The sequence below is a fragment of the Erithacus rubecula genome (genome assembly GCF_903797595.1).
Source record: "Erithacus rubecula genome assembly, chromosome: 27".
Taxonomy (NCBI): Eukaryota; Metazoa; Chordata; class Aves; order Passeriformes; family Muscicapidae; genus Erithacus; species Erithacus rubecula.
Window position 1 is genome coordinate 4,120,284 of NC_136679.1, and position 12,690 is coordinate 4,132,973.

General features: G+C 50.8%; 1 protein-coding gene across 2 annotated transcripts in view; it reads left to right on the forward strand.

Moving 5' to 3' along the window:
- The window catches only part of MYO1D (myosin ID), a 152,280-nt gene that overhangs the window by 79,655 nt on the left and 59,935 nt on the right, over nt 1-12,690 (forward strand). Inside the window, exons 17-20 of one of the 2 annotated variants that reach the window (XM_079327775.1) lie at nt 2,738-2,961; nt 5,041-5,185; nt 5,548-5,652; nt 12,473-12,586. In XM_079327775.1, coding sequence (XP_079183901.1) covers nt 2,738-2,961; nt 5,041-5,185; nt 5,548-5,652; nt 12,473-12,586 — 588 coding nt within the window. The remainder of the gene's footprint in view (nt 1-2,737; nt 2,962-5,040; nt 5,186-5,547; nt 5,653-12,472; nt 12,587-12,690) is intronic. The other variant, XM_079327776.1, reaches the window with a different exon arrangement.

Here is a 12,690-nt window from a genome sequence, read left to right on the forward strand (position 1 = left end):
TTGTTCCCTGGGAGTGTGGGCAGGGCTGGCACAGGGTGCCCAGAGCAGCTCCTGCCCCTGGATCCCTGGCAGTGTCCCAGGCCAGGCTGGACAGGGCTGGGAGCAGCCTGGGACAGTGGGAGCTGTCCCTGCCATGGCAGGGGTGCCACTGGAGGATCTTTCAGGTCTTTCCCAACCCAAATCATTCTATAATGCTGTGACTCTATGTGGGCAGGATTGTGCAGGATCTGGGCTCTGTTCTGGTGTGTGAGAGCAGAAATGGGCTCCACTGATGAGTTTGATGCTCCAAAAAGTGCTGGGGGCTCAAGCAGCTGCCCAGGCTCTGCCAGAGCTCCGTGGGGAATGAGAGACATCCCCCACAGGGAAGTGAGGCTGAAGGAGAATGAGAAGAGAGAACTCTGAGAGAGTTCTTTGCTTTTGAAGAGTTTAGGACCCAAAATCTCTGTGTTTCTCTTTGAACTTGGGATGTCTAGAGAGGAGCAGCCCCTCACAGCTCTGCACTGGTTGCTGCATGAGCTTTTCTTGGCTGCAAGGCAGGATTGTCAGTGAGGCTGTCAGGAGAACCTCTGACATCAGCTTCACAAAGCAACTGTCGTGTTGAAAACTGCCTTGGGTAATTAATTAATCCTTCTGTAAATAGAAGGCTTGATGTTCACCAGCAGTGCTGTGGGATCTTTCTCAGAGGGAAATAAAGTCTGTGACAGGACCATGGTGAGCAGGGAGGCTCTTGGCAGGTGCAGGAGGCTCGTTATCCTCCCAGTTAAATTCTGCAAGGGAAAAAAGTACAGTCTTCTGCTTGGTGGGTTGTGTTGGAGGGTGAGTTCAGGTGGGAGGGATTCCTGAGGAAGGTGCTCAGGAATGTCCATTCCTCTGGCTACAGGATGGAAGCAGCACCTGCCTCCCTCCTGCCTGGGGCTTCTCCTTGGGATCTGGTGCCCTGCACTGTCACTGTCACAGCCACATCAACACTGGAACCAGCAGCACTTCCAGCAGCATTTCCCAAAGTGTCCCCTGGCAGGGGGTGCCAGGAGAAGCCCAGGAGCTGCTGTGTGTTCTGCTTGGGGTGCTCTCCAGGTATAAACACAGCTCACAGTGACACTGGAGAAGCTGGGCCCCATCCCAGGAGTTTGGGGGATATCCTTGGTTTGCATATTTTGTTGCTTTTCCATGCATGACCAGAATAGATATTCCCCAAGCTATTTTCAGAACAATCTCTTTTTAATCAGAGTTAAAATTGTTTCTCAATAATTGTTCTCACTTAGCACAGAATCTTGGAATAGTTTGGGTTGGAAGGGACTTTAAAGCTCATCCAGATCCACCCCTACCATGGCAGGGACACCTTCCACTGTCCCAGCTGCTCCCAGCCCTGTCCAGCCTGGCCTGGGACACTGCCAGGGATCCAGCTGCTCTGAGCACCTGTGCCAGGGCCCCCCTGCCCTCCCAGGGAACAATTTCTGCCCAATATCCCACCCATCCCTGCCCTCTGGCAGTGGGAGACATTCCCTGTGTCCTGTCCCTCCATCCCTTGTCCCCAGTCCCTCTCCAGCTCTCCTGGAGCCCTTTTAGTCACTGGAAGGAGCTCTAAGGTCTCTCTGGAGCCTGGCCCTCTAGAGCAGAAGGAAGCCATAGCATCCATTAATCATTTCTGTGGCCTTCTCTGGATTTGCTCCAACAGGTCCATGCCTTTCTCACGTGGGGATCTCAGTCGTAAACACAGTGTTTTTCAGTCATATTCTGCCTGAATTTGATTGGCACTGGGAAGTCTATTCCCTTGAAATAAAATTATAAATCTGTGTAGTACAGGAAGAGTCTGAAAAGAAAACAATTCTCCTGGTGTGCCTGTGTCTTAGTTTGAAAGACAGGTGTCTACTAAGAAAGGCAGGAGCCTCTCTTGAAATGGAAAATATAAACCCCTCCCTCCAAATTATTGTAATTTTGAAATTAAGGGGCTTTCAGGCAAAGATATGGGAATAGGAATAACAGTTCTTTACTAGGAAAATTAAAATAGAAATGCAGTATTACAAAGAACAATCCCAACCCTGCCAGAGTCAGAGTCCAAGCTGACACCCGTCAGTCAGTCAGGGTGGTGGCAGCAGTCCCATTCAATGGTGGCTGCATCCTCCTGCAGGGGCAGATGTGGTTCAGCTGAAGCAGTGCTCCTGGAGAAGGTGCAGTTTCCTCTGAAGGTCAGGGATGATGTGGAAGGGTCTGGTTTTCCTCTGGAATCCAGTGGAAAGAAGGTGCCTTGGTGTCCAAAATCTCAGTTTTTATCTGTGTGGGAAAGGCTTGACTCCTGCCCTGGCTGGAGCATCTCCCAGTGGGATGATGGAATTTTATCAGCCATGCCCTGGGACTCAGTGGCCATGAACAGGAGATATCTCCTGGAGGGAGGATGGGCTGTGGAAAGGAAGAGATGACTGCCCCAGCTGGTTTTTAACACCTGACCCATTAACAGGAGATATCTCCTAGAGGGAGGATGGGCTGTGGGAAAGGAAGAGATGACTGCCCCAGCTGGTTTTTAACACCTGACCCATTAACAGGAGATATCTCCTGGAGGGAGGATGGGCTGTGGAAAGGAAGAGATGACTGCCCCAGCTGGCTTTAACTGCTGGCCCATTAACAGGAGATATCCTCAGAGATAAGGATCACTGCCCCAGCTGTTTCAGCAGAGGGAGACAGAATCCATGGTTTGGGTCCATCCTGCAGTCACCCTGAGCCCCGTGCTGTGTGTCCCCAGGTGTGGAGGGGCACGCTGGCCCGGCTGCGCTACCGGCGCACGCGCGCGGCTCTGACCATCGTGCGGCACTACCGGCGCCACAAGGTGCGCGCATACCTGCGCGAGCTGCTGCGGCGCTTCCGCGACGTGCGGCTGCTGCCCGACCGCGGCCGCTGCATCGCCTGGCCCAGCCCGCCCAGGGTGCTGCACCGCTTCCAGGAGGCTCTGCAGGACATCTACCACAGGTACGAAACAGCACACAACAGAACAGCACGGCACAGAACAGAACAGAACAGAACAGACAGAACAGCACAGACAGCACAGAACAGAACAGACAGCACAGAACAGAACAGCACAGAACAGAACAGAACAGAACAGACAGCACGGCACGGCACAGAACAGACAGAACAGAACAGAACAGAACAGACAGAACAGCACAGACAGCACAGCACAGAACAGAACAGGATAGAACAGCACAGCACAGAACAGAACAGGATAGAACAGCACAGCACAGAACAGAACAGCACAGAACAACACAGCACAGAACAGCACAGCACAGCACAGACAGCATGGCATGGCACAGAACAGACAGAACAGAACAGAACAGACAGAACAGCACAGACAGCACAGCACAGAACAGAACAGAACAGACAGAACAGCACAGACAGAACAGCACAGCACAGCACAGAACAGACAGCACGGCACGGCACAGAAAAGACAGAACAGACAGAACAGAACAGACAGAACAGCACAGACAGCACAGCACAGAACAGAACACAACAGGATAGAACAACACAGCACAGAACAGCACAGACAGCACAGCACAGCACAGCACAGACAGCACAGCACAGAACAGCACAGCACAGACAGCACAGCACAGCACAGACAGCACAGCACAGACAGCACAGCACAGAACAGCACAGCACAGAACAGCACAGACAGCACAGCACAGCACAGACAGCACAGCACAGACAGCACAGCACAGAACAGAACAGCACAGACAGCACAGCACAGACAGCACAGCACAGACAGCACAGCACAGAACAGAACAGCACAGACAGCACAGCACAGAACAGCACAGCACAGAACAGCACAGACAGCACAGAACAGACAGCACAGCACAGAACAGACAGCACAGAACAGCACAGACAGCACAGCACAGAACAGCACAGGCAGCACAGAACAGCACAAAACACCCACTGCCTGTCCCAGGGACCTCTGCCCAAAGGACAGGATTTGGGTGTTGCTGGCTTCAGGCCCTTGAATAATTCTGATAATCCTGATAATTCTGATCCAAAGATTTATTGCTGAATCAGAATCTCAGGATGATTTGGATCTTAAAGCCCTTCCAGTTCCACCCCATGCTATGGGCAAGGGCACCAGACCAGGTTATTCCATTGTGATAAATATTGTTTCCTTCCTTGGTCCCTTCCTGGCCTTCCTGGTTGGTTTTGAAAACAAAGAGCAGCTGCTCTTGGATAAGGGGGAGGATGAAAAAAAAAAAATTCTCAATTTCCTCAAGACTTTTTTGTAGTAAGCCAGTGTTTTTCTGCAGTAAAATGAGCAATGTTCCCCTTGTCACCCATGTTCTGTGTGCAGAACAGGTGTTTGTACCTTCATTAAACCTCCCACTATCTAAAGGCTGGTGATTTTTTTCTCTGAGAAGCTGTAGGCAAAGTAGGTACAATTCCAGTTGGAGAAGTGATGGCTTCTGAAAGTGGCTGAACAAGAGAAATATTGGCTGGAGGGGCCTTCAGAGAGCTCCTGTCCAGCCACCAGCTTGAAGGGTGGTTCCAGCAGCTCTAGATCAGCTTTGTTATTCTCTCCAGCTGTCTCTTTCAGGAGAGACATCCATCCACCCACAGCCTGTCTGTGGAGAGAGTCCTGCTTTCAGAATTAGCAGTTATCAGAACTACAGAATTTTAGCTGCTAAAAAGCCTTTTTATAGCAGTAATCCTGGAGCTCTGGTACTGCTGCTGGAGGCTGGGGTGTGGAGCAATGGATGGGCTGCCCTGACCTGTTCCATGGTGCAGTTGGAACTGGGGGGCCAAATTCAGCTGTTAGAGGAGAATGGTGCTGTAAAGGAGCCCAAAAATGAGCTTGCAAACACTTTATTGCAAACACCACCACTGGTGACTCCTGGGTGTGGGATAGGGAGTGTGGCATCCAGACCTGTCAGGGTTGGAGGTGAGATGTGACTCAAGCATCAGCTGGCCTTTGCAGCTTTAGGGTGCCCAGGCAGGACTCTGAGGGTGTCCCTGTGGTGCTGCTCTGGCAGCAGCAGTCCCAGGCTGTGGGGCTGAGGCAAGCCTTGCTTTGTGCAGGTGGAGAGCAGCCGAGCTCATCCGGAGCGTGCCCCCCGAGGCGCTGCCCCAGCTGCGGGCCAAGGTCGCTGCCATGGAGCTGCTGAAGGGCCACAGGGCTGACATTGGCCTCCAGAGAGCCTGGAGGGGCAACTACATTGCACTGGTGAGTGAGGGGCCCTGGGCTCAGCCTGCTGAAAGGGGCAAATTTGGCAAAATGGGCGTTGGTTTCTTGGGAGGAGAAGTACTTGGGAATTTCCTCTGCAAATGGCAGAGCCAGACTTCACTGGGAGACTAAAATGCTGGATAGGATGGAAAACAGCAGAGACTGAATGGGAACAAAGAAATTCTCTCTAAGCATGTTTGATTGCTTCCCTTTATTCCAGCTTTCCTTGGAGCATTTTGGTGTGTCAAGGTTTGGTTTCCCAAAGCACAGAAGGGGGGAGGGAGCTGTGTCCCAGCATTGCCACTGCCAGCCCCTCTTCCTTCAGCCCAAGGAGGGTGCTGAGGCTGTCTCTGTTCTTGCAGAAAGCAGAGAGCCCCCAGGGCTCGGGCTCCTTCACCCCTGTGGCCAACGAGCTGAAGCGCAAGGACAAGTACATGAGCATCCTCTTCTCCTGCCACGTGCGCAAGGTAACGGGGCTGGGGGGCAGGGAGCCAGGAGCTGACCTGGGCACTCTTGGGCAGCCAGGAGCTGACCCTGGGCAACAGGGGCAGCCAGGAGCTGACCTGGGCACTCTTGGGCAGTCAGGAGCTGACCTGGGCACACTTGGGCAGCCAGGAGCTGACCCTGGGCAACAGGGGCAGCCAGGAGCTGACCTGGGCAACAGGGGCAGCCAGGAGCTGACCTGGGCACTCTTGGGCAGCCAGGAGCTGACCTGGGCAACATGGGCAGCCAGGAGCTGACCTGGGCACTCTTGGGCAGCCAGGAACTGACCCTGGCACACTTGGGCAGCCAGGAGCTGACCTGGGCACTCTTGGGCAGCCAGGAGCTGACCTGGGCACACTTGGGCAGCCAGGAGCTGACCCTGGGCACTCTTGGGCAGCACTTCCCAGCAGTTCCAAGGAGCTGCAGCAGGGATTTTTGGGTGGAGCAAGGCTGGGTGCCTGCTGGGGCCTCATCGTGTCAGAGGCACAATTAATACAATATACAGATATACACAATATACAATATTGTATATACAATATACAGAAAAATACAATCCCTGCCCATGCAGAGTGTTGGAACTGGTGGTCTTTAAGAACACTTCAGCACAAACCATTCCATGATTTCATGATAAAATCATTTCATTCTGCAGAACTGGTTTGGGTCTGACATTTTTTGTGGCAGCACTGGGTTTTTTGTTAATTTGGTTGGAAGGTTTAAAGAACTAATTAAAAAAACAGACTTACTTAATTGTTGTGGGTAGCTCTTAATGATGCTGGTTTGAAATATCTGTCAGAGAAGGATATTTTGAATTTTAAAAAGCCAACAGACAAACTCAGTTTTAGTGGCAGGCCAGGGCTGTGCATATTCAGGTGTTTTTAAGGAGCTGTATATTCTTTTTATTTGTAGTTGTCCCTATGTGCACAGTTATTACTTATGATTCTGCAGACCTCCACAATTCATTCTGCAGCACAAAATCTCACTTTCTAATGAAACTTTGCAAGTGGTAGTGAGTTGTGTTGTTTATTCAACAGTGATTTGTGTTTATAAAAATAGAAATCTCTAATTGCTTTCCAAGCAAAAATATTTCGGTGGAGTTTGGTGTTGCTGTGACCACATTCTCTGTGAGAATGGGGTTCACAGGATTAAAGGAGGAGCAGACAAGTCTGAATCCAAACTTCCTCTTTCCAAGCTTGCAGCACTTAGGCTGAACCTCCCTGAGGGACAGAGAAATGCAGAATTCCCTCTGTTTTTTTACAGGTTAGGCTGAAAACAAAATAATTCCTCCTCTAACTCATTTAATGAACTGATTCCAGTTGCAGTTTCTGGCTAAACTGGAATAACTGTAGAAAAGACAATATTCAGTTGTTAAGAGATGTGCTGATGGGAATTGTGGGTTTGCCTGGAGATGGAATGATGGTGAGGGGAGTACTGGGGATCTGTGTGTGCTGAACACAGTGTGGGAGTTTTGTTTTGTTTACTGTCATGCCTCTCTCCAGCCTTTAAGTCCTTGTGTTCCTCTTACTCCTGATTCAGCTCTCAAGACCAATCTCCTGTGCAGGCACAGGGCACAGCAGATTCCTGGAGCACAGATCCACACTTTATCCTGTTCCCTGACTCAGGACAGAGCTCCTGCCTTCAGACAAGTGTCAGAGCAGCACTTGTTGGTTTTGGTGTATGGAGGAATCCCTGAGCATTCCAACAGCCTGTGACTCTGTACTGTGACTGTGCTAGAAAAATCCAGCTGTTGTTTGTTTGGGTTTGTTGCACTGAGATGGCAGCACTTCAGCAGGAGAAGCAGAATGGGAATGGAATAGGTGCTACCCACAATGAAGTGGATTTCTCCTGAGCCTGAAAGGCTTTCAGTGGCAAAGCTTTAGCTGAGTGTGGGTGCATTAAAAGGGCAGCTCAGCTGAAATCACAAATATTGCAGGGTTATAGGGTTATAGACTTGCAGTCTTGTGGGTTTTAAATTATCTTGTAACTTCCTTTAACTTTTGAAAGGTTAAATTGTGGCTGCTTTCTTCTCACAGAGAGGTGGGACTTGGTTCCCTGCTCAGGGTGGGATTCCTGGCATGGCTTTGGAGTCCTCAGCAAGGGAGACCCATCCCTGGCAGTGTCCCTGGAGCAGCCTGGGACAGTGGGAGGTGTCCCTGCCAGGCAGGGGTGGCACTGGGTGGTCTGAGGACAGGACTGCAGCACTGTGCCATCCTCATGGATGTGTGAGCCTGCTGACTCCAGAGCATCTCCATGTCACAAACCCAAACCATCCCATCCAAACCCACTCTGGGATGTTGCCCCTCCCTGAGGGAATCCTTTGTCTTCCTGCTTGTATGGACAGGAGTTGTCCAAGTGAGCCTGATGTGAACAGAGCAGGGAACACAAACAGTGCTGAAATTTGAAGGTTAACAGGACAAGGATTTGACATTGGAGAATTTAGCATTTCCCTTTCCAAGCAAGGCACTTCCTCAGGTCATCTGTTCTGGCTTAAACACTGGATGTGCAGACTAAGCCCGAGTGAGAGCTGTTGGACAGGAGTGACTCTGTGCTCCAGCTGCAGGAGCACGAGCTGGGAACAGCCTCAGCCTCCCTTTGCCCTTCACAGGAAACAATTCCCACCCTAAACTGTTTAAAATGAAGGTGTTTCTCTTGTCAGAAATACAAGTTTTGGCATCCTGCTTCATCCCAGAGTAAGGGCAGTCCTCAGTGACCCTCAGTGCTGGAGCAGGGAGAATCTCTTCTCATTGCTGCATCCTTCCCTTTGAATTTTAGCAAATAAATCATCAGGTTTCTTCTCTTTAGCCTTGACTTCCCCATCCTACCAAACCCAGGGTGGCCTTGGTGCTGGCACGTGCAGCCTGGCCCCGTGCTCAGGGCAGATTTGTCACATCTCTCATGTTAAACCTGGCTCCTTGTGGGTTTGCAGGTTGTTTGTTCTCTGCTGAAAATTGGGTCACATGAAGCTTTAACAGGGGCCTGAAGAGTGAATTATAGAAATGTAATTATCAGGTGATTTCATTGCTTCCCTTAAATAATTCTCCTGAACAAAGCAGCAGTTCACAAAAAAAAAAGCCTGCTCAAGTTCATCCGTGGTGTTTTCATGATTCAGCTTATTTGAAGACTCTTGAGCAAAAACTGTGCTGCTCCTGCTCTTCCCTGAGGTAGGAAGGTGTTAGTGGGAAGGTGTTAAAGGGCACTTTGATGAGCTGGGCTGAATGTTTTATTTCTGAAGCAGCATCAGCCTTCCTTTGTGGCTTCCTTCAGGTACTGAGTCACCAAACCACTGGGAAGCAGTTCTTGACTGTCAACAGCAATGTCAGGTGTCAGCTGATGACTGACACTGATCTAGTGAATTCTTCAGGAAGAATCTAGAATATTCTAGATCAGGAAGAACTTCATGGATAGGGTGGTCAGGCATGAGAAGGGGCTGCCCAGGAAGCTGTGGAGTCCCCACCCCTGCAGGTGCCCAGGAATCCCTGGATATGGCACTTGGTGCTCTGGGCTGGGGACAGGGTGGGCATTGGGCTCAGTGGGCTGGGAGGGCTTTTCCAACCTCAATAATTTCATGTTTCTAAGTCTAAGAAGTAAATTTATTCCAGGAACTGCCCTCAAATTTTGAGCTGCTGATAAAGTTTTCTTTGCCTGTGTGGGGGCCCAAATTTCCACAGCTTGAGCTGAATAACAGTGGGGGGCTGTGTTTGGAGCAGTTTTCACAGAAGGGCTGTGAAGAGGCTTTGAAGCCTTGCTGGGGGAGGGGAATGGACTGTGTGGTTGCTTCCCTGCAGTAGGTACAGGCCATTCCTGCCTATGGAAAAATCCATCTTTTCTGAGCATTGTGGTGCTCTTCACATTTTCAAAGGAAATTTTCAAGATTTTTGCCTTAGGAGAAACCAAATGCATATTTCATGCAAACCTCCAGATTTTGTTGGATCACCTAGGAAACAGCTCTCTCTCTCTATTTTCTTTAGAATAAGGCTTTTCTTCCCACTTTTCCCTTGTCACTTGTGGCACCAGGCTCCCTTGACAGGATCATCCCTTCCAAAGGCTGGTGCCTGTGGTGTCCAGAGGCACCTGTCTGACAGACACCTGAAAAAAATCTTCCTTGAAGATTTTTCAGCTCTAGGCCAAACCTTCATTTCTCCCACGAGCTTGTCAGGAAGCTAAATCAGGACTGATTCTCATTTGGATCAACAAGATAAAAATACAGAATGCCCAGAAGGTGCAGAGAACACAATGCTGGGAAGGGCTGTTCTCAGGGGGAGAGTGAGCTGAGCTGAGAACAGAAGGCCTGTCCTTACTCCTACAAGCCCAGCAGTGATATTTGAACTGCTGTGTGAGTCCCTTCTGTGCCTGCTCCCCAGTGGAACTGGTTTTACTTTAAGCTACAGCAGGTATTATTTACATAAAGGTACTGTAGGTGCATGAGGCACCTGAAGCCTCCTTTGCTTGAAAAGAGTTGGAAGGACATGAGAATTTGCTCCTCAGGTGAGATGAGCTGCTGGGTCTCTCATTTGGTACATTTCTTTAGCTGAATTTTTAATTCTAAAACCAGGAGGGAGCCATGAGAAAGAAGTGGAATTTAAAACATGCCTATAGAACTCTCACAATATTCCATTGGCTTGGAATACACCTTTGGGGTGCTGGTCAGCAGTGGCTGAAGGTGAGTCCAGGTGTGCCAGAGGCCAGGGACACCTCACTTGGATCAGCAATAGTGTGGCAGCAGGACCAGGGCAGTGACTGTCCCCTGGGCTGGCACTGCTGGGGCACCTCCAGCCCTGGGGCCAGTTCTGGGCACCTCAGGATAAGGACACTGAGGGGCTGGAGCCTGCCCAGGGCAGGGAATGGAGCTGGGAAGGGGCTGGAGCCCCAGGAGGGGCTGAGGGAGTTGGGGGGGGCTCAGCCAGGAGCAAAGGAGGCTCAGGGGGAACCTTGTGGCTCTGCACAACTCCCTGACAGGAGGGGCAGGGAGGGGGGGTTGGGCTCTGGGAACAGGGACAGGAGGAGAGGGAACAGCCCCAGGCTGGGCAGGGCAGGCTCAGGGTAGATAGTAGGGAAAATTTCTTCACAGAAAGAGTGGTCAGGCATTGGCACAGCTGCTCAGGGCAGGGGTGAGGGTCCCATCCCTGGAGGGGCTTCAAAGCCATGTGGCACTTGGGGACAGGGGTCAGTAGCAGTGCTGCAGGAACAGCTGGACTCAGTGATCCCAGAGGGCTTTTCCAGCCTTTCTGATTCCAGGAAAGCTGAGTCTGCTCCCCATCTCTGCTTCCCTCCTGCCTGGGTGGCTCTGGTGTCACAGCACAGAAATCTGCTCCTTTGTCACCAGGGTGGGCATGGGCAGCAGCCAGGCAGGGTCATGGCAGTGCACAGGGACTGCTCAGTCAGACTCTTCAAACAAACCCAGTAAATCAATGTCCCCAGCATTGATCTGGGCTCTGAGGGGCAGAGCCAGCCCCAGGGACTGGACTTTGGTTCAGCTGCCAGGACCTGGAGCATGGAGAGCCCAGAGCTCCCCTGGGTGCTGCTGGGCTCCAGCACCAGGCACTTCTAACCTACTTTCTCAGGGCCATTCCCTGTTCCCTAGCCTTTAGGCTTTTTTCTCCCATTCATCTGCTTCCTAAAATAATCCTGGTTACTCAGCATCTCTTCCTGTGAGACGTCCCAGGCCCTCAATCATGTTCTTCACCTTCTCTGAACCACTGGAGTCTCCTTCCAGGTGAGCCCGTGGCTCCCAGGACATTATTCCATGTTATTCCTTGTCTAAGCCAACATCCTGCTTTTTCTGAGCTGCCTCATGTATTTGTGCCAAGATGTCTCCAGAGCTGTCTGAAATCATCCTCAGTTGTTTTTTCTGAGCCAGTGCAGTTAATGTAAAGCTGTCACAGAGCTCCCCAATTTGCATTTTTTGCCTTTATCTGCTCTGAACTTTGTCACTCTGCTGCCTCCTGACTGAGGATATTTAAGTTCTCCCATTTTCTCCTGATTTCACCCTGGAAAATCCTATTTATGTTCATCCTTCTCGTCATGTCTTGCCCTTGTCTCCCCTTCTCAGTTGATTAATAAATATCTCTCTGCCTGTGATGCATTGATGGCTCTGGTTTTGCCTCAGTGAGAAACAATTTCTACTTTCTGTCCTACTTTCTGATATGCACTTCCAACAAAACTTTGCATCCTGCCTGGTGAGTGTGTAGTGCTGAGGGGCATCCAACAGCCTGGGTTCCAGAGGGGTTCCAGGGAGAGGAGAAGCTGCAGGGAGAGCTCAGAGCCCCTGCCAGGGCCAAAGGGGCTCCAGGAGAGCTGGAGAGGGACAGAAGCAGAACAAGGATGGCCCAAAGCTCAGGTGTGGACTGTGGCAGCCCCTGGTGCAGCCTGGCCCTGCAGGGCTGGGATTCCCTGTGGGACCAAAGGTGCCAAAGGCTCGTGGATGGTGTGGGGACACAGCCTGGGCTTGGGACAGTGCCTGGGGGAAACATCTGCCCTTGGTTTGAGTGAAGCCCTGGAACTCCCCAGGGTGCCACAGCTCTGCTGCATGACTGGGAGTGTTGCTTCTCTGTTTGTAAAATGGGATTATAGGCACCATGTTCCCTTTTCACTGGTGCAAGATCTGAGAAGAAAACCTATTTAGGAGCTGTGTGGGTTTGGGGTAATTTTGTGTGAGTTGTGGCTATTTGTTAGTTTAGGGTGTATGTTTTGTGACTTTGGGGTATTTTTGTATGAGTTTGGGGTACTATTGTGTAAGCTGGGGCATTTTTGTGGTTTTGGCACTTAGCAGTGCACAGTCTCTTTTCCTGACAAGGTGTTTCTGTGCAGGTGAATCGCTTTAACAAGGTGGAGGACAGGGCCATTTTCATCACTGACAGACACCTGTACAAGATGGACCCCATGAGGCAGTACAAGGTGATGAAGACCATCCCCCTCTACAATGTGAGTACAGCTCTGGAGATCCTCATCTGGGGCTCTTCCAGGGCAGTTTCTTTACTCTGTAGCTCCATTTTCATATCCATAAAATGGAAAAAAGTCCTTGGGTT